The following is a 22,286-nucleotide window of genomic DNA, read 5'->3' on the forward strand; positions in this document are numbered from 1 at the left end:
GGGGGGGGGGTGGCTGTTCAAATTGCCGTTACTACGTCATTAAATCCCACAAGCTTCCTAACCGTCACATCTTCCCGCCAGCCTACAAGACCACGCTCTTGAACCGCGACTGACTACACGCTCCACGTAAGCTCCGAAATATCCGGATGAAGAAAAAGATGAGGTCAGCACAGCACGAGGGCGTTGGGTGCGTAGGTTAGAGTGAAGGATAAGAGAGGTTAGTATAGTATCTATCTGGTGCGCATATTAGCGCAGTAGTGGAAGGGTGACGGGGTTAAACAACCAGAAAAATAAAATAAACCAAATGTTTGACTCACTGTAGCGCACGATAAGCTTGCAGACAAAAATTACTCCTCCAAAAAAATATGTATATAAATAGTATTACGCACAAATAACAAAGTATATACTCCTAATTAATAATTATTATAATTAAATAGCAGAATATAATTTTTTTAAATTTATAAAAAAAAGAGAGAGAACAGCTTCCAGGTCTCTTTTAAGCTGTCGTCTTCTCATTTGATTCTTCTGGGAGATGATGGGACTTAGGGTTTTCGTAGGGAAGGAAGAAGAAGAAGAGGAGGAGCTGTTACTCGTAGCTCTACAATTACAACAACTGTCTGGTCTTTCATACGAGTTCCTTTGCTGTATTTTGTATCTGCTTCCTGTGCTGCTGACTTTTAGCGGGAAACTTCCTGTCATGCCCCTTTGAAAAGCAGCTCAGACGAAAAAGGAAAGTCTTTTAAAAAAGGTTAGCTTCTCTATTTTTGCCATTTTTCTTTTGGTTTTTACCCGCTATTTTTCTTCTCCTTGCTGGTTTTTTTTTTTTTTTTTTTTTTTTTGGTTTCCGCCAAAGTAGAAATGAAATTACAAGTTTGTGCAGATTTCTGTTTGGATTTGTTAAAACTGTATCATGTAAACATAATATCTCTTTTTAAATATCAAAGAGATTTTAGCTTTGACTTTTGTTTCGTTCCTCTCGCGGTTTGCTTGATTCCATTTTAACAGTGAATGTGTTGAAGGTAGTAAAAACATGGACACTAAATTGAAGCTTAATTTTGGGTGCTATTTTGTTCCTAATTTTGTAATTTCATGTTTTTTAACTTCTAGTTTGACAGTTTTCTGGCTTTACAGCGTTCTTTGTTTGTCGGAATTACCTGTTTGAAATATGGAATCGTGGTTTAGAAGCAGACTAGAGTTTGTTGTGTGGGTGCAGTGAAAGGAAATTAAATTGTTTTTGGAAGTAAATACTTTCTGCATATGTTCTTGAGGAATGGAACTGGACTTTTTTATGGGTTTCTCCTTCCTTGCCATTCGTTTTGAGCAGCAAAACGGCAATTGTTTGACTTTTGCTTCTGCTTGCCTTTTGATCTCTTCCCTTCCAGAATCTGTGTCATCCGACTATAATTATCATCGATACTGTTATGGGGCACCATAACTGGTCATAAGGATGCTATATTTGGAGGATAGGCTTTGATTCTTTGTTCTACTTTCTTTAGGAGCTATAACAACTTTTATGTGCTGAAATCTTCTCACAAGAGTTTTTTAACGTTCTGATGGCAATGAGGAATTTTGAGCAATGCCTAGGTCCACCATTAGGCCATAAAGGGAGAAAAGTAAACAGTGTGCCCCAATAACAGAATGACTTGGCAGATTGTGCGTGAGTTGGATGCAAGAGAATGATACAGAAAAAAGATAGAATGATTACAGTTTTTTTTTTTTTTTTCCGTGCACTTGGCTGCAAATTTTGTTTTTGGAAGCACTAAATATTCAAGTCAATATCTGTCTTGTTCAGTGCCCGTTGGTGGATGTGTCAGCAACTGGGGCAGTGAAGTTGCAAAAGTCACAATTCATTCTTTATTACCATAGAATCTGCATTGATGCTGTCATCCAGAGTTTTAGGAAGGCCTTATGCCTATGCCACCTCCGACTCTTACCCCTGTGGAAAAAACTGTACAGGAAAGTACAGTTAAGTTCGATAAGTTAGTTTTTCATTTATTTAATTATTGCTACACAGGTAGCTTTTGTGCTTTTGTAAGATCCTTTCATCAAAAAAATGACTAGCTAGACCAGAGAGGAAAACGAATGGGGGCCTTAAGATTACCGAAAAAAGCTTGAGTATCTTGAAGGGAGCAGCAGGATATATGCAGAATGTATGGAAGACTGGTTGGAGAAATATTCATAGCCTGCTTTTTATTTTTTTAAAGCCTGTTTGATAGTTTGTTTGAGAATGATGATAGCACAATTCACAGTTTATTCTGTCTTAATGAAAATTTTCTTTGTTTGATTCAATCGAAATATAAACTTTTTTCTAATCCTTGTAAGATATTTGTTTGATTCAAATATGTTTTATTTCTTCCCTTTCATATGAACTAATTCTCTCACCTCAATTTGTTACTTTTAGATTTGCTACTTTAGTTGTATAGAAGTTATGACTAGCAATTTACATCTTTTCCAGCATCTTGTATACTTATTTGTGGCATTTGATTCTCTACGGATGACTGTTTTTGGCCTTCCAAATTGATGGTTATAGCAGAGCTATTATCTTTTCATATTTTCTTCCAGTTTCTTTCACACTGGTGTATTCCTGATCTACTGGGCTGTCCTTTTCTGCTACAGATATGTTATATTTTATTGATACCTAAGGCAGTTCTCTTTCTCTATCACGGCTGCATCTGTCTGTCTCTCTCATGCCTTTTCTATTGTGAAAATTATATCATCTCTTTTAGTTGATTAAGTTCTGTTGATATAAAATGTTGAAGTTTGGATTGTTTATTATTTCTGAGGTTTATTGATGCATAAACAGTCAACTACTTGCAGTTCCAAAGAAAACATGTTAGCAAATGGTGGGCTGTTTTGTGGTCCAACAAAACTCAGATTTAAAAAATCATCTATATTTTTATTTGGTCAGTATATAACTGAATGTATGAAATTCTATACTGAAAGAAGTGTTATTGTCGTGGTTAGAGTTCCTAGCTGACACTTTTTTATGCTAGTAATTGAGAAGTGCTAGTTATTAACACAGAGGTCAAGGAGCCATAATCATAGTTGAATCAGCATTTTTATGAAATGAGCTTTACTTTGTTGTCTTGCATGTAGTCTCTTTTGTGGTGTTTTATTGGTGAGCTGGGATGTGCAACCTCTGCCTTGTATGCTGTCCTGTTACTCTCTTAGTGCATTCTTGGACATTGTTTCATCTCCGATAAAAAGTATTGTGATTTCATTTTGTTGGCATATCTTTGAACTATGATGAAAGCAGAGTAATCCGCAGCTCCTCCAAAAATTACATTATTTCATCTCATTGATTTGGTAATTTACTTAATGTCTTTTCTACTCCTTCCTGCATCTTTTGGTCATATTTTTATGCTTGAATTTTTTCTTCTTTTTTTTTCTCCCTATCAGTTTGAAGAGAATGAACTCTCCATCCACCCAGTTTGTACCCTCAAGACGGATAAGCATGTATGAGTCTGTCCACCAGATTGGCATGTGGGGAGAAAATTTTAAAGGTCATGGCGATCAAAACACAGCTGCATCTATGATTGTGGAAGCAAATTCAAAACTTGATAACCAGGTGCAATATTTCCTACATTATTTTTAGTTCTGATCGGTTGTGTTACATTCTTTTAGCTTCTAAATCTGGGTCATCTCTTCACCCAATTCTCTAGTCAGAAGATACTTCACATGGTGTGATGGGAACTTCTAGCAAGTATGATCAAGAAGCAACTAAACCTGTTGATAAGGTATATGTCCTTGTACAAATTTAGTTTCTTTTCTAGTTAACATGAACAGTTCTGGTTCTGTTTTATGTATTTCGGATGGTCGGTGCCTGCCCATTGCTCAATTTAGCCCCTCGGGGTTAGGATCCATTGCTTTCTCTTCGGTTCTCCTTCCCTAGTATTTTCCTGCTTTGTTCTATTCTCTAGATCTAGTACATTTTATTTCTGTTATTTGCATGTTCTCTATTTGCATGCTTATTGACACATTCTGTTTTTCTGGTTTTATTTATCAGTTTCCTGGAATCAATCTTTGTATCTCATGTCACCTTTGCTTGGTGGTTGCTTGTAGTTTTTGTGCAATATTACTCGGTCTTGCTTTGATATTTCTGCTTAATTCATAGATTGAAATTGTTTGTTTCTATTAATTGAGACTTTATAAATAAGAAGATAACAATGGAGCCGTGTTAGATGAAAAACAGTTGATTCTATTAGGCCAAGCTTCTCTGGTTATATTGTCATGGGTTGGAATTATCAATATGTGAAGCCATTTATTTTAGCAATATATTATATACATTCATAGGCATTCATGGGAGACACATATGTGATGAAGACTCTCAGGAAAAACGAACAAATTGCATCATTTCTCTCTCAGCTCAAACATTTGGTTGAGTGGTTGCTCCAAAAAATACTGAAAAAATCTACTAAATTTTGTCCTTCGTGGTGTTGTTAAAATGTACATCTAGCTTTTCCTTATATTTTATTTCTAAACTAATTCTAGCATAATGAGTGCCATATTTACAGACTTATACATGTATCTATATATATAAGCAGTTCCATAAAATTTATACTAGATCAACATTTTAAAATTCTCATCATGTTTTGGAAAATTAAGCAGGTATGAATATTTATAATCTGCAATTTTGATTGTTGATCAAATCCAGAAATATATGCTTATGATTGAGTGAAATTGACCTCACTCTATCTCATATATATATAACCATTAGTATGTGAAAAGGTCTTTATGAGACACAATTTGGTTTGCAGGTGCAGAGACGGCTTGCACAAAATCGTGAGGCTGCTCGCAAAAGCCGATTGCGGAAGAAGGTAGGAATTAACCTGTTCTCTGCATCTAAACAGAGTTACTACTTGTAACAAGTGGTTTTATTTAGTATTTTGTTTTATAGGCATATGTTCAGCAGTTAGAAACAAGTCGGCTAAAGTTAATTCAGTTAGAGCAAGAGGTTGAGCGAGCTAGACAACAGGTGGGTAAAACTTCAGCCTTTTTTTTCTGTTTAGCACATAATGTTACTACATCTTTTAGAAACTATTTTATTGTGCCTCATTTTTAGCATCTATTCTTTTGGGTTTCTAGAATTCATTCAAACATGTGCATTTCACTCTACAGGGTCTGTACATTGGTGGTGGTGTAGAAACTGGCCATTTAGGGTTCTCTGGAGCTGTAAACTCAGGTTTGTTTTCCGAAATAATAGAAGCATTCATTTTTTATTCTCGTATCACCTCAGATAATTCTATAACATGGAATTAAGTCTTTTGTTTTTTGTTTGTTTTTTCTTTTTGGTTTTCTACTTGACGTGTAGGAGTGCATATTCTTATTTTACTAGAAAGGTACAAGGTAGAGAATAAGATATCTTCTTCAACCAGAAAAAGGAAGAGAAAAGGAAAAAACCACATAAAAATCAAGAAAAGACAATACCTTATCATAGTGTCTCTGCAAAATAGCCAAAGAGATGGCCCTAAAGAATTTGTGATCCATTGCCCTTTACAATTGGGAATGCATATTGCTAAGATACAATCTAAATAATAACTTTGCGTTTTACTAGCTTAAGTTTTTGAATAATTTAATCAGAATCAGTTATTTCAAATAGAACCTGAGCCAGGTTCTTAGTCCTGCCCTTGGGAATTTCATCTCTCTTCTATTATTTATTCACACATTTCTTTATTCACTATTCCTTGTGATTAATTTAATTTTAGAGGTCTAGTATTGGAAATCAAACTATTCTATTTTGTTAATCACAAGTTAGGGTAAGTTTGATGCCTGATCCACTTCCAGCCTAATTATTTCGCGTGTAAGATGTATTAGTATATAACTAATATGTTGAGTCATTTGCTATGAGCTTAAGCTTTGCAAAAAATTTACTAGAATCAATTATTTCACATGTATCACAAAGAAGGAAAGTGTGGCATTCTCAATTGAAATTTTTAACATGTTCCTTAAAAGGCTAGATAAAAGCTGCAGTCAGATTGTAAAATTAAACATTTCAAAAAGGAATCATCACAAATAACAAGAATTATTTTATCAATCATTTTGAGCAGTCATATCGTGATCCCCATAGTATGATGGGAAAATTCATCCTTCGGGGAATAAGATTAGACTCTTGATGATTTTGGTTGGGAGGACAAAACTAGTTACTGCTCTGCATTTCCTTGAATGATGTTAACATATCTTTTCCCCTTTTCATTAGATATCTCTCGGTTCATATTTTGGAAAATTAATGAATTGTTCTTGTTGATTGCTCAAAAACGTAAAACACGCAGTTATGACCATCTAGATTTATATGCTTGTCTAAAAAAAGAATTACTCTACTCTTATGCAGAAATTGGGAAATAAAAAATTTATCTTCATAATATGAAGCAAAAATTAGATCTACATGGTGAAATGAATAGTTTATATCTATGTAGTAGTTAATTTGAGTGATTAACTATTACAAAAATTTAAGTTGATAGCAAATTTTTCTATTTTATTATTTATGTTCTATCATATGCCCTTTTACATGCAAACGGAATGCCAAGCTTAGTTTTGGTCACAGCCAAATGGGTGAAAGCCCTTTGGCCTAACTGTGGGCAACAAGTGGATGATTACTGCCTACCAGAGAAGTAAGAGGAGGAGGAGGAGGAGGAGGGGGGTTGGTTGGGGGAGAACTACTTACCCTTAAGTAGTTAAGTTGGACTACTACTTATCCTTAAAGCTTAAGCTGTAAAACTAACATAACAACTTTAATTATATTATTCACTGAGCTCCTTCTGGAACTGTCTGTTTAACATGATAATTATGCATATCTCTATTTTTTCTCATAATATTTCTCATGCACTTGAAAATTTCATTTTAGTATTTATTGTATGACACATACTTCATTTTCAGTATTTATTATATAACACAGGCAATTCTCTAATTCATGTTCACTGTGATCTGTATTCTTTGACATGCTGACCCTGCAGTTAACATTGAAGCAACCTGCATCCTTGTTTTGTCTGAAAAACTAATCCATGCCAAAAATTTTGCAGGAATTGCTGCATTTGAGATGGAATATGGACATTGGGTGGAGGAGCAAAACAGGCAGATTTGTGAATTGAGGACTGCATTGCATGCCCATATAAGTGATATAGAGCTCCGCATACTAGTCGAAAGTGGCATAAGCCACTATTTTGGACTTTTCCGTTTGAAGTCAACTGCCGCAAAAGCTGATGTGTTCTATTTAATGTTTGGCATGTGGAGAACTTCGGCCGAACGCTTTTTTCTGTGGATAGGAGGATTTCGCCCTTCTGAGCTCCTTAAGGTGATCTTTAATATAACTGTTTTCAGGAGAATATCATTTCTTTTGTGTTTAGGTATTGGGTTGAACTAGGCGCGTTCAGAATTGAATACATCATCGTCAAGCCACAAAATCTAGATTTGACTTGATTTTAATTTAAGATCCCAATATTTTACTGGATCGCATAAACCAGACATGATTGAGAAAGCACGACCATATTTGACTTATTTTTCTTCTTTTTCTGTTTCTTTTTTTGGTGGGGAGGGGGTTGAAGGGGGGTGGTTGTTTAAATTTTCAAATTTTATTTAAATCAGTAGCATTTAACAGTGCTTGCTAATTATGCAGGTTTTAAATTAATGATGCAGATGGCCTCTCTGTTCTAACTTGTTTTGCATTTAAAAGTTTTAATTTGCGTGTTCCCTCAAACTTTCAACTCATTGATCAGCATAATTCTATTATTTGAGGTACCTTTTTAGTTTGGTTGGACCATTAGAATAATTTTTGAGACTAGCATCATCCTGGGTCTTGTTTCAATATAGAAAACTAGGGATCACCAGGAGCATCATAGCTTTTGAGAACCTCTTTTTGTAGCTGCATGATTAATATATATAGCAGAATAGGACCCCGTTCATAAAACTGAATTTTATGACTTGGGAATTTTCTGATAAGACCTAGATGCTAGAAACAATATTATACATAAACAGCAATTTAAACATTCACATGCATGTCACACTAATGCTGTCTACAGATACACTTGACATATGATATAAAATTAATGTTCTTTGGAGGAATGTAAATTGTGTTGACCCAGCTCAAGGATTGATTTACTGGTTGATGACTTGTTCTGTTGTTTCTTCTTGTTGTGAGAACCTTGTTCTCAACCATTCCTTTTTTAAAAAACAGCCACACTTTCTGAAATACAATATATTATGCTTATTGCATATTTCTTAATGGAATTCTGGTCCAATTTCTAAAAATGCAGAACAATTATTGTCCCTAAACTTTATGTTGATTACAGGTCCTTATTCCACACTTTGACCCCCTGACAGATCAACAACTTCTGGATGTTTGTAATCTCAAACAATCATGTCAGCAAGCAGAAGATGCTCTTTCTCAAGGTATGGATAAACTCCAGCAAACTCTTGCTGAGACTGTAGCAGCTGGTCAACTGGGGGAAGGAAATTATGTACCACAGATAGCTAATGCAATGGAGAAGTTAGAAGCTTTAGTCTGCTTTATGAATCAGGTATTATGTGTTTCCCTTGCCTCATCAAATGATTTATACTAATTTCTCAACATCATCGTACTTGAGGTTTTTGTCAGTCTTTCTATTCTTTTTTCTTTTTGTTATCCATATTCATGTTGATCAGTTGGTACTTTGTAGATTTTGATTATAGGATGCTTTCTAGGAAATCATACATTTTTCAACATGTTGAAGCAGTTGAGCTGTTACCTATAACTGATATTTTACTCACAACTCTTCATTTTTACCCTGGGGGTATTACTATTACATGTGTTTTCAGTTATTCTCTAGTTTTGTAGTTGGAAAGAAAACACACTCCAAATTTGCTAGTTGTGTTCTTATTTAGGATTTTCAAGGGTTCTTAATAGAGCTCTAATTGGATCTAAGCCCATGTCTCTCCATTGAAACAAGTGGTACAAGATGCTATAGTTAAAATTCTTTTTCTCAAGTCTTGTCTTTGTTTCTTTGGATGGGACATTTGAATTTGAAGTTACCTTCATGTCTTTTTCCAAAGGGGGTCATTGCTTGTATTTCCATATTAGTTATTGAGTTTGAACTTGCAAACTTGCAGCCTAGCTGAAAATAGCTCAGCTGAAGTTTCTGAAAACCAAGGGGTTTAAGACAGTGAATGCGGCAGCAAATACCCAGTTTAAGCTAACTAGGGTAAACAGTCTACTTTTGTGTATCCATCATTATTTAGTCATTCTGCTTTTTAGAACAGTTGCATAAATTATCTTTGTTATATCATTCTTTTTTCAAATCTGAAAGTCTGCTAGTTATGTTGTCCCATTGCAAGATGTAATCATCTGTTCTAGTCAGCTGGACAGCTGACCATATTGCACCCTGAAAGAACATTAATCATTAACTGGTTAGTTAAAAGAGATTGGATCTTCAAAAAGTCATACTAGAGCACCTGACTGGGATAATTATTAAATTTGGGTAGAACCTGAATAGCATTTGTGTTTTATTTGGGTTGTACTTTTAAATATAGTCTGAGTCAGCTTTATGAACATATCTAATTTGCATGTTCACCAACCATGAACTTTCTCATCTGAGCAGGCTGACCATCTTCGCCAGGAAACTCTGCAGCAGATGTATCGCATCCTAACAACCCGCCAAGCAGCTCGAGGCTTGCTTGCCTTGGGGGAGTATTTCCAACGACTACGTGCTTTGAGTTCGCTTTGGGCCACTCGTCCTCGTGAGCCTGCATAATAGTTGGAAAACTTACATGAACACAAACCTCTGGAAGATAATCACCTACTGGAGCTGGGGTTCTCCAGCCAAACTTGTCATTTTAGTTATGATGTTAGAGACATGGTCTAAGCTGCCAAAACTTTTCAAGCTGCCTCCAAACCAAAAGTTGTATATAGGAAAAGCCATTGTATTGACAAGAAAGATTATAATTAGGTGAAATCTTCAATGCTTGTTGTAAAATACATTTGTCTTTCTTAAAGACATTATTTATTAGATAAATATACATAGGTTTCACATCATAGGTTTGAATTGACTTTGTAAAATTTTGAATGGCGGTGGTTATGAAGGTTGACCAGATACTTGATACGGTCATGTATTCTGTAAAGCTGTTTGTTTGTGCATCAGAAATAAATGGACGCCTTAGTGCTGTTGCATTTGGCAGTTGTAAGAAACGATAGGTCTGATTATGGGATGGTCTTCTTTAAACCTGTAAAGGAAACTTTACCTTGATGTTAATAAGAAAGAAGTCAATATTTTGACTGAACGCTTCATTTTTATCACTTGATTCTTATCACGATGTCATGTATTTTCAAAGTTATTTTTCTAGTTGTTTTTGAGAGTTGCATAGCATTTATCTGTATTTGCTGGAACATGATCAGCGCAGCCCATTTCTGGAGATGCTCATGCGGTTGGAGACTGCCATTCTAGGACTCTTGGGTGGGATGACTTAAGCTTTTAACACTCAGGTTACATTTAATTCAGATCTATTCTTCTTTTATTCTATTGCTTATTTAATAGAAATTAATCATAATTTACAATATTGATGCATATGTAAATTAACTTTGCTATATATTTAGTTATGCCAATAACGAATTTTGTATTCTCTAAAATGGAAAAAAAAGGGAGATGATTGCATTAAAATGGAAACCAAAAACCTTTACTACAACTAAAAAAAAAAAAAAACAGATTTCTATATATTGTATCCAATTGAACCACTTAAATATCATAATTTTCATCATGAATGATTAGAAACCAATCTTCTGGATTCATATCTTATCTAATGTTTAGCTTCTAATCCAAAATCAATAGTGCAAGAACTTCTATCTGCAGGATTTGAAGAATTTTCTATTGAATTAGATAATGATTAAAAGTCAGACAAAAAAAAAAGAAAGAAGAAAGAAGAAAGAAGAAATTAGCTAATACTTTATTTCGGTACAAACTGAGCTGCATTGCTGTATTAGAAAAAATGATAGGTATACAGGAAATAATAATAAAAATCTAAATCAAACTGAAGGTGGAATTAACTCAGAATTACACTATTATTTCCATGCAGATTTTCATTAAATTTGTATTTTGTTCTTAGTTTAATACTTTCAATTTTATGTCACATTTTTGGGAAGCAATTATCACAAACATATATATAAACGCCTGAAAAATATTTTTAAATGGTCCGAAGGATAGATGTATAATTGCCTCCTGTTAACTTATCATTAGGCGTGCTATATGATGGTACAATGGAATGGAAAATCAAATATGTATTTTCCTAGCTTTGAGGAATTCAATCTTATTCTTTGAGGATAACCCAATAACCTTTTAGCTTTAGTCGGGAACACAGAAATATTTGCTTTAGTAATGTTTTTGCACATCTCGGCAGCCAGTTTCTTTCTTCTAACACTCGTTAAACCAAGTAATACAAAGAACCAAAATCATTCAATAATTCCCAATCAATTACTTTTACTATCAGAATAACTCCGATCCCCTCTTCTGTCATAATGGACCATTCACCACAGAATTAGAACCCTTCAAAAATAAAGTTGGCATCTTTCTTCATTTTCTATGTGGGAATTCTCTTATAAATTGGTGCTTATTTCCCAAAACCGTTTCTCTTTTTTACGAAGTTGTTCATAGGGACAACCAAAACTTAATGGAACATATTCATTGGAATCCCACAACTTTCCAATTATAAGCAAACCTTCACCCCCTGGAATTTGGATGGCTGCCAACTGCTAGTAGGGATGGCAAACCATCCACCTATGATGGGCTTGTTATTTTTACCTGCCTACTACACTAGGAAAGAGTTACAAATACAGGTGGTGGGATGAAAGTTTTTAGAATTTCTACAATACGATTTAGTGGTAGAACATCAGATAGAGAAAATACTCCACCCATTTTACGTCCGCTATTTTTGCTTCACTATTTTTTTTTCTCAAGAAAAAGAACTTTGTGTAATCATCATAAACTTTTCCTACATAAAACTAATTATATCAAATTATTCCATTTTTTGAATTGAAATAATTAATCTCCTCTAGCTTTATATTATATTAAATCAATACACTAAACGTTTTTATTTTGTTGAAGTAAATTGGTCCTGATTGTTTTCTTCTTCTCAATCCTTCTTTAACAACAATAAAAACACTAATATACTCTCCCATAAAATTAAAATACCTGTTAAAATGTAGAAATAATATGTAATAATTACCCCAACTTTTTTTTTTATTTTTAATATAAATATTGTATTTTAGTTTATATTTAATTTTTTATATTTTTTTATTAAGTTCAAATTATTATATTTAATTTTTAAATTATTTTTCAGCAATCTATATATATATATATATATATATATATATATAAGGAATACCAAAATTTACCAGTGAATTTCTTCATTTTTTCAAATAGTTTTAATTTTTAAATATAATAATGAAATGAAAATAATAATATATATTTTAAAATATAATTTTATTTTTAGTTCACTACAAGGAATCTTAACTGGTTATATAACTTAATAAGAAAATTTTATCCTACTTTAGTTAACCAATTTTAATCGGTTACTGCCATTAATATATATTTTTTCAAACATTTTTTATATTTTAAATTATATAATTTAATTGTAATTTAATAAAAAAAAATTTATCCTATTTTAATTAAAATAATAATATTTATAATAGTGATCTATTCAAATTTTTTAAATATAAAAAAATTAATTTTAATAGACTACAAAAATAATAATTATTATTTAAATTTTTAATTAATTATAAATTTTTAAATTATATACTATATATGATTTATTTATTTTTCAGACCCCATTTTATTAAGTAGATCTTATATCAAAAAATAAAATATAATAATCTTTTTATATTTCTAATAGAAATCATTTTACTTTTTATAAAACTTTTGTTCACATAAAATAATATTTATATTATTTTTTATACAATTATTGAAACTCTTTTAAAATTATATTTATGTACATAGCACAGCCTAAAATTTAAGTTATCATTTCATTATAAACCAAATTAGGTCATTTGATGAGTAGAGCACAGATCTTTTTCTCCCTATGATGGATTTAGGGCAACTTTTTCCAACAATCCAAGTCTACAAGATCGAGATAGAAAAAATATAGCTAACTATAAAATGGTCCAAAAAGAAGTCATGAGCTAAAATAAAAATTCAGAAATGCACTTTTATTATTGAAAATGAACATTTAGGAGAGTTTGTCATCTCAGACCTCTATGGATATGGATGATCCTCACAACTTTGATACAGCATAATCCAAGGTGTCCACAAGAAAATCTGCAGATAGAAAAAAGAGAAAATCATAAAATTTTAGTGTTGTGAAACATCAGTATGTAAATGCAATGATGCAAGAAATAGAATGGACCTGCATCATCCTTGGTAAAACACATAGGTGGCTTTATTCTGAAAACATTTCCATGGAGTCCACCTTTCCCAACCAATACACCGAGTTCTTTACACAGGAAAATACCAAACTTGTTAGTATGTTCTGAACCTCTTACGAGCTATTCTCTACTTTAATGCATTTATTCCTACCTCTAAGTTTCTCAAACAACACTGCAGTTTCCGCCTTGGCTGGTGTCTTCTCCTTCCTGTCACTCACAAGTTCTATCCCTACCATCAACCCCCTTCCTCTTACGTCTCCAATGACTGAAACAAAATTTAACAAATACCATAATGACTTAAAAACTATTGAAACCAACCAAAGAAATAAAAACAAATTTCTCAATCATCTCTCTGTTCATTTTTTCACATAGCCAATATACATCATTATCCATATTATCAGCTCTACATGAATAATTTGAGAGAGTAGCATTGCCACTCCTTCAGTACAATCTAGTTACTCAAAATTCATTTACTACCCTACTTGAGATGCCACTGCATATGTAGATTCATGCATGCCAACAACTTAACCGCTACTCCTAAATGCAATTTTGGATAAAAAAGAAATACTGTTTTATCATTTTGAGAACCTTGAAATAATAAACTGTTTTGAACTCAATCTAATCTGAATTGAAAAACAACAGTGGGTAAAAAAGTCAGGATTGAAATTCGAAATCCCAAATAAAAACATAGCTCAAACTCCAAAAAGAGGAAAACAGGGGGTTCAAGAGAATGTACTGTCATGTTTTTGCTGTAGATCTCTCAACCGGCCAATCAGGTGTGTACCAACCTCAGCGCAATGTGCTTGACGCTTTTCTTTATCAATAACTCTAAGCACTGCAAGTCCACCAGCAGAACAAACAGGATTACCCCCAAAAGTATTGAACTGAATTTTCTGAGCCATTACGCTTGCTATTTCTGGAGTTGTCACCACAGCTCCTAATGGTAATCCATTACCAATACCCTGATAATACATTTGTGAAATGAATGGAACGAAGAAAAATTTTTAAGACAGTGAAAACAATTGAAAGACTTAGTTCCTAAGGTAATCTCAGTGATATTAGTATCAAAGCATGTCTTTGACATTCTTGGAGAGAAAAATGAGACAAGAACTTATGATTCCAAGAACCTTTGCCATTGTAACTATGTTAGGAATGACTCCTTGTGTCTCAAAACCCCAATAATGGCTTCCAGTACGACCAAATCCAGTTTGCACTTCGTCAGCAATGCAGACACCACCAGCCTGGCGTACAATGTCATAAACCTGTTTCAAATAGCCTGGGGCTAATTCAACTGCTCCCCCAACGCCCTAAAAATTTTGAATTTGTCAATCTCTTTACATGGAGTCAAATGAAGTAAAACTACATAGGCAAACATAGGCACTAACCTGAATAGTTTCAGCAATAAATCCAGCAAGTTTCCCAGAAGTACCATAATCAATATGATCTTTTACATCTTTAGCATAAGGAGAGGCATCAGAACCAAAAACACCTCGGTATGGGTCGGGATTTAGCACATGATGAATTTCACCCTGCCAAAAGCAAAGTAAGCTTGGAAAAATAACTAAAGCCTTTTACGCAATTATAGAGAATTTTATAATTGTTTCACATATGAACAAAGAATGTATGTGTTTATGTTATATTCCCTAATTAAGGATCGAGTCACCAGGCGGTTAACAACAAAGTTATTTTCTAACAAAAGGTTAACACATTATTCTTATTGCGAGAGCGACCTATTTTGTGAAAATAAATTACAACTCATCAAAGAGATCTGCTATTTTAGGTCTCATTAGAGAGATCTTCAATCTCGTAATTTAAAATAATATTCTGACTTATATTTATTAATATCAAACATATCCCTTCATATAGATGTTACAATTCTTATTTAGCAATATTAACCTAATTTAAAATTTAAATCTAATGATAAAAACTCTATTAAAATATTGAAAATTCTACACTATTTAGAAATCAAGCATTAATAGAAAATATATATATTATTTAGGAATCTAATATTAATTAGAATTCTAACTATTGAGAAATTTAATACTAATTAGAATTCCAACTATTTAGAAATCTAATACTAATTATGATTTTATATTTAATTGAACGTCAATTTCCTATTCTTACTGCGCCTTCCATATTTGCATTCATAACATTATTCTCCCCTGATTTTCAAGTTTGTTCTCAAGATTGAATTGTGGATATAACTAACTTGTTGGTCTTTTCTTGTTACTCAGGACCAGCGTCGCGTTCAATCTCGAGACAGAACAGTCGTTTACATTGGTGACCCAGAACAAACGTCTCATCGTAGTAATAACACAACTCCTTCAATCTCTTCTCTATCATCTCTTCCCTTATTAGTTTCTTTATAATTGGAGATGAACCGTTACCAAATTGTGTCATGACGTTGCTGTCTTGTGGTATTTTCTGAACTAAATTGTTAGACTTAGTCACAGACTGAAAATGATCACTATAATTGTATTCGCTCATATCCCACAACTATTGTTTCCTTTCAAAAGTTTTGGTCATGCTCATTGCGTGTATAAGAGTGGTGGATGGTTGCATCTTGACTTCCAGCCTGATTGAATCTACTAGATCCACAATAAACATATCAACTTGCTGGTCTTGTCGCACTTTATGGGCACGGACCAAGAGTCTCTGAAACTGTCGTTATAGTCCTCCATTGTGCCTATTTGTTTCAAGTTGATTAGCTCTCCTAATGAATTGTTCTACAGGGGCGGACCACACCGCAATGTGCAGAGTTCAACAAACTAGCCTCATGACATTCTTGTCTCCTCCTGTTACAGTTTGTAGTATCAGAATTGAACATCGCCTAACAAGTGAGCTGCCAATTCGACCTTATCGTTGTTAGCCATTATTTGATTAATAAAAAATTGTCCACAACGATGAAGTCAAGCCAACAAGTCATCTGATCCATCATAGGTGGGAAAATCAAGCTTCCTATAACGAAGAATCCATTTGTTGTTATGGGAACTAATGCTGGATTTTTCGCGCCCTGGCCTAGTGCATCGCCTTTCCCTTTGCTAATTATAATTTGAACCACTGTTATCAATTTTTCCATTTTCTTGGACTTGAGCGGTTTGGTTGAGAAAAAGTTCTAATTGCAGCGTGATTTGGCGCAAATTCTCTTTTGTTACAGCTTCAAAAGTCATCATCTGAGATTCCTGATTCCGCAACTCTTCACGCAAACTTTGATCATCCATAGGGCCTTTCTCTGATACCAAATTGTTATATTCCTTGATTAAAAATCGAGTCATCAGGCGGTTAACAACAAAATGATCTTTTAGCAAAGAGTTAACACCCTTGTACTTATTATGAGAGCGACTTATTTTATAAGAATAAATTACAGTTCATCAAAGCAAACTGCTATCTTGGATCTCGGTAGAAAGAACTCCAATCCATAGTTTAAAATAATTTTCTGATTTATTTTTATTAATATCAAGCATATCATTTTATATAAAAATTACAATTCTTAATTCATTCGCTATCCTGCTAAAATAATGATAAAAAAATTAACTCCTTCGCTATCCTACAATCATCTTTGGCGACAAAAACTTTGTTATTTACATCCAAAGATTATTTCTAAAGCTATAGCAAGCATATGTAAGACTAGCAAATATTGGTGGAAAATGGACTTGTCTTGCATTTGCAGTTCTACCATTTTACTTCTGCAGCCTGTAAATGGGAGGCTGCTTCTCTTCAACCTTTAGAGGTTGTTGGCTACTTTTTCATAAGGAAAAAGTTGGAAATCCAACAAAACCCTGTCTCCATGCTTAGCACAAATGGTAGTAATCTTTTTTAACAAAAAAAGTAGTAATTAATTGAGGTAGCTCTGCTACTAAAACATGCTAGTTCCATATAGGAATTACTTGAAGCTGCAAAAAGTAAACAAACCTGAGGTATCGGGTACTTCCATGTGTTCAGAGCTGTTAGTCCAATTGTATTAGAACTTCCACCATGATATGCATTCCTCAAAGAAATCATATCGAGGTTGCCACTATATAGTCTGGCCATCAGCATTGCTAATTCATTTGCTTCTGTCCCAGAGTTTACAAAGTACACAACCTTCATTTCAAATAAATCAAAGCAGCTTAAGTTATTGATGACAGTCTCGTTAAAAACTTTTATTCATATCTAAAAGCACGTGGAAGCATCCAACTGCATGTTGAGGAAACATTATCATGATTTAGGAAATGGAGCTACATGAAACTTTGAATTCAAAGGGAAGAACCTTTAGATTCCCAGGCATTTTGGACGCCAATGCCTCAGCAAAATCAGCTATTGCATGGTGCAGGTATATGGTTGTAGAATGTTGGAGAAGCTTGCTTTGCTCCATAATAGCATTCAAAACCTCAGGATGGCAATGACCACAAGAGACAGTAACTATTCCAGCAAAAGCATCAAGATACCGGCGCCCAGACTCGTCAAACAAGTATTGCATCTTCCCTTCAACAATGTTGAGCTGTGCCCGGGGTAAAGGAAAAAGTTAAAAGTGATAATATAGCTCAACATGTAAAGCGAGCAACAAAAAGATGGTATTAACAGGTATCTATGACACTTGCAATAACCCCTAAACTCAAGTTGATAAACTTTGAAAATCAAACAAGCCAATCAGAAAAATTACCTCATTATATCTACTTGACGGTCATTCACCCAACAGAAGCTTAAATTATGGGGAACCCATAGAAATTTTAGGGAAGCAAAAATAGAGATGGATTAAAAAAAACGGTTAAACCACACTAAACTAACAAAGTAGCAGATATGATCATATCTTGTTATACAATCAAGAAGATATAATCACATCTTGTTTCTACAAAGGGAAGTTCCAAAGAAAAACCACACTATATGGAGAAAGTCAAGGAACAGCAAACAAGGTCAAATAAATGAAATCTCTAAGTCAAAATACATTTTGCAAAGCATTAGCCAATATCCACAGACCCCTGCCTATGGCATCAATACTGTGCAGCATTTGACTGTGCTTTCTCATGCGATACATGATGAATCGATCCCACACTATCAGAATTCAAGAATCCTCGTATGTAAAAAACGATCTGGGCTGAAATTAATCGTGCAATATTTGTATAATCAAGTCTTGTTGACAATTTAGTTGTAAAATTTCACGGAATAAAATTGAAGTACAAGATCAACATCTTTGTCCCAAATCTTGGATTGATATTAACATTACTAAAAAATCGTTTTGTACATTATATTGTCATGAGAGTGATGTGCGTACGAGTTTTGCCCTATATGGTCATGAGAGAGAGGTGCCATAAGAGATTTGCTTTATATGCTAAGAAAAAACCCTACCACATTTGGAGTGGCAAATATGTATATCTGAAGTTCAAATCGAACTTTCCAAAAGATCAAATCTAAATCCTACCATATAAACAGTATCTACAATAATTAACATCCTAAAAAGTCACAAGATGATCCCTTCACAAAACAAATTACAGACATAATAAGGAAAAAATAAAACAAAAACATGTCCAATAAACGACAATTGACAATGATAACAAAAGGAGTGAGACTAAAGCTAAAACAGTAACATACAGGTTTTTGATAGTAGTAGAAGAGAGAAGGACCGAGATATTTCTTGCGCTTAAGAAGGATTTGATCGGCCGAAGGTCCATTGTAGGGTTTAGGTTCGTAAGGAAAGGGTGGGAGCTGGGGAGGAGCATCAGCAAAAGAAGGAACAGTAGAGAAGGAAGTAGAAAGAGAAATAGAGCGATGATGATGAGGATGAAGGAAGTTGGATTTGGATTTGGATTGTTGAAGCGTTCTCTTGAAGATTTGTGCGGGCAACACCATGATTTCTTCTTCTTTGTCCTACAAATGGAAATAAAATTTGAGAGCAGACAGAGCAGTTTACAGTGAAAGCCAAGCCAAGCCAATCAAGGAGCTGAAAAAGAGGAGTTTGGCGCCCTTTATGGGAAATTTGGTGAGATGATGACGTGTAAATTCATTTTTATTAAAATAATTAATTTCAGAAATTTACAGTCTGCCACTGAAAAGATTCCATCAACCCACGTCAGCGTTACCAAAAATCACGTGACTTAATACCTCACTTTTAAAAAACAAATAACACGTGACCTAATACTCTTCGTACGTTAATAAACCAGTTATTATAAATAAGTTTTTGTAATAATATTTTAAAATTTTGTGTGATTAGCATAAATTTTTAATAGTACTTGTAATAATTTAAATTCATAAATGTTTTATAAAATATTTTCGTTATAATTTTTAATAAGAAAAATGTTATGAAATTAAATATTTTTGTTAAATTTTTTTAATGAAAAAAATATTATAAAAGTAAATTACACATTAATTGCGAATAGCATTTTTTATAAAAAAATATTATAAATAGAAACAGTTTAGTTGGGTCCCTAAGCACAAAAAAATCTCCTTCAATATATTGGTCCAGTCCATCGTATAAAGTTCTCAAATATTTAGAAGAATCTAACATGAAAAAAAAAAAAAAAAGTAAGCTAATTGTTCAAACTAAACAATAATATGAGATATTTATTAATTTTTTTACTTCTGCTAATCTTTATTTATTTTATTATTTAAAAATATTATAACATTTAAATGACTTATATTTAATATCAGAACAATATATAATATTTATTTTGTGTTTGAACATTTACAAAAATTTTCATAAAAAATCATTTGGAATGAAGTTATTATTGTTCCTTGAAGCTAAAAACAACATGTCATTTTTCATGAAACTTAGAAAAACTACATGTCATTTTATTGTGCAAGGGACCCAAACTCAACGTTTGAATGCATGTCATTTTGGCTTAAGGTTGTTCCAAATGACGTATTATTTTTTATGGCCAAAATTATTTAAAAATTAATAAAAAATAAAATGAGGTAATTTTAGAAAAATTTCTGGCACTATCTATTGGTATTTCTTAAATTTGACCTTTTATTAAAATATTTTTATGTAAATTTTTATTATTGAGTAATTTTACATTTAAGAAATTTTAAGTTTGTTAATATTTAAGTTTGTGTGTTTAAATTTTGTATTTATTGTACGTATTTATTATTTTATGCATATAATTTTAGGGAAAACATTAACTGCAAAAAAGTAAATAAATTTATTCATGACGTTGCATAACGCATTTAGCAAATCATTTGAATAAAATTCATCAATAGTAATCAATATAATTTTATCTAATTAGGGGTTAACTAAAATACATTTAATTAGATAAAAATATATTGTGTGTGAAATCATATAAATAAGTTGTAAATAGTATAGTGAATTAGCAATTAAATTTTGATTTAATGTTTAGTGATTCACATGATCGCGCTTAATTAGAAAGTAGCCACAACATCTTTGATTAGATAAAATTATGTATCATATTTAGGATCACATAAGATAATTATGGATATTATTATGATTAATTATGTTCAATATAATAAATTTATCTCATATGAAACTAATTATATTTTGCATAATTGATTAGGATAAAATAATAGATAATTTTTCATAATTTACCCACATGAATTATGGAGCATATTTAATAGTTTTATTATAACGAATTGATAGAATATCATATTGTTTATGAAACAAAATTGATAATTCTATTATAAAATATGATATAACTGACTTAAAAATTTAGCTCATAGGCAATTTTTATATCATTAGATTCTTTATTAATATGATTGGTATTAGTAAATCATAATTTTTATTAATTATTCTCAATTAATTATAAGCATATTTTGCAGTTATGTAACCTGCGAATTTTTCTTACATTAAAATTGATATTCCTGAATAAAATAGTGAAAACTATAAGGTTTGCAAGGAAATAATTTTCTTCCATTTAGTTAGGAAAGACGAATCAACAATTTCTAAAACTAGTACTCCAGTTGTAATTACTTTTCATGAGTAGTGGGAGCGATCTAACCCCCTCAATGTGATGTTTATTAATACAAACATTTATACGAGTATTTGTAATTCTATCGAACAATATATCGATGTCAAGATATTACTGAAGGCAATTGGTGAACAATTTAAAACTTCAAATAAGGCACTTACTAGCACCCTAATTATGAAGTTTTCATCCCTAAGGTTCACTAGTATGAAAGGTGTGCGTGAGCACATCATGCAAATGAGGGATATTGCTATTCAGCTGAAGAAACTTGAAGTTGAGATGTTTGACATTTTTCTTGTGCACTGCATTTTGAACACTCTTTCACAATAGTATGAACCCTTTAAAATCTCATATAATAGGCATAAGGATAAGTGGTCAATTAATAAACTTTTGACCAGGTGTGTTTAAGAAGAATGGAGGTTGATAATGGAACAAGGAAAAATACTTTTATGGCAATACAGAGAAAGAAAAATAATCAAGCCAATAATAAGGGCAAAAACAAAATTTCTCCCAAGACTGATATAAAAAAGGAATATGAGTGTTTATTCTGTAAAAAAAAGGGACACATGAAAAAAGAAATTGTATTTGTTGAATAAAATTAAAAACGTCCACAACACCTCTTATAAAAAATACGACTCTTTGTTAGTTTATAAGAGAGAAATCCTTATTGTAAAAAGATATGACTTTTGGTTAGTGTATAAGGGTAAAAAAAATTATTTTTGTTTGCTTAACAAAGCAGATAACATTTAGAAAAAAAAAATATATCATTCTTTCTCTCACGTTAAGTTGAATTATAAGCAGATTTAAGTTTTAGGGTGTGAAGTTTACCTGAAATTCTAGTAGCATCTAAGAAAAAATAAAAAGCATCAACAATTGTTCTCTGTAGGAAGAAAAACAAGTATTTTATCATATTATTTTCACATCAAGGTTAGTCATAATATTCTCTAACAATGATATCATAGCCAAATTACTTGCATCGGTTCCGCAATAATCAGGCTTAATCTAGATTAAGTTTGTTG

At 32.6% G+C, this 22,286-nt stretch overlaps 2 protein-coding genes across 7 annotated transcripts; one reads left to right on the top strand and one right to left on the bottom strand.

Annotated features, from left to right (window-relative positions):
* The first annotated feature begins 472 nt into the window (after positions 1-472).
* On the top strand, positions 473-10,000 carry LOC110810787 (transcription factor TGA1-like). Of its 3 annotated transcripts, XR_015821825.1 has the most exons (10): positions 473-748; positions 3,400-3,568; positions 3,663-3,737; positions 4,758-4,817; positions 4,898-4,975; positions 5,119-5,182; positions 7,017-7,288; positions 8,283-8,510; positions 9,079-9,170; positions 9,567-9,805. XR_015821825.1 is itself a non-coding variant. In XM_022037078.2 (9 exons), the coding sequence occupies exons 2-9, from the start codon at positions 3,410-3,412 to the stop codon at positions 9,717-9,719; spliced, it is 1,089 nt and encodes a 362-aa protein (XP_021892770.1). In that variant the 5' UTR covers positions 475-748; positions 3,400-3,409; the 3' UTR covers positions 9,720-10,000. The 3 variants fall into 3 exon arrangements, 2 of the variants coding, with proteins under 2 accessions (XP_021892770.1, XP_021892771.1); XM_022037078.2 differs by lacking the exon at positions 9,079-9,170 and having other exon boundaries at positions 475-748; positions 9,567-10,000; XM_022037079.2 differs by lacking the exons at positions 473-748; positions 9,079-9,170 and adding an exon at positions 1,947-3,306 and having other exon boundaries at positions 9,567-10,000.
* On the bottom strand, positions 1,375-19,297 carry AGT2 (alanine:glyoxylate aminotransferase 2). 4 transcript variants are annotated; one of them, XM_088223469.1, is made up of 10 exons: positions 18,944-19,297; positions 17,625-17,855; positions 17,288-17,458; positions 14,761-14,904; positions 14,503-14,682; positions 14,112-14,337; positions 13,527-13,640; positions 13,357-13,443; positions 13,204-13,268; positions 1,375-1,948 (listed from the first exon to the last, which is right to left on the bottom strand). In XM_088223469.1, the coding sequence occupies exons 1-9, from the start codon at positions 19,199-19,201 to the stop codon at positions 13,225-13,227; spliced, it is 1,455 nt and encodes a 484-aa protein (XP_088079595.1). In that variant the 5' UTR covers positions 19,202-19,297; the 3' UTR covers positions 1,375-1,948; positions 13,204-13,224. The 4 variants fall into 4 exon arrangements, with proteins under 4 accessions (XP_088079595.1, XP_088079593.1, XP_088079594.1 ...); XM_088223467.1 differs by lacking the exon at positions 1,375-1,948 and adding an exon at positions 9,398-9,711; XM_088223468.1 differs by lacking the exon at positions 1,375-1,948 and adding an exon at positions 9,398-10,188.
* Positions 19,298-22,286: the final 2,989 nt, after the last annotated feature.

The sequence above is a fragment of the Carica papaya genome, chromosome 6 (assembly GCF_054855325.1).
Source record: "Carica papaya isolate Zhongbai chromosome 6, ASM5485532v1, whole genome shotgun sequence".
In the NCBI taxonomy this organism is placed as follows: Eukaryota; Viridiplantae; Streptophyta; class Magnoliopsida; order Brassicales; family Caricaceae; genus Carica; species Carica papaya.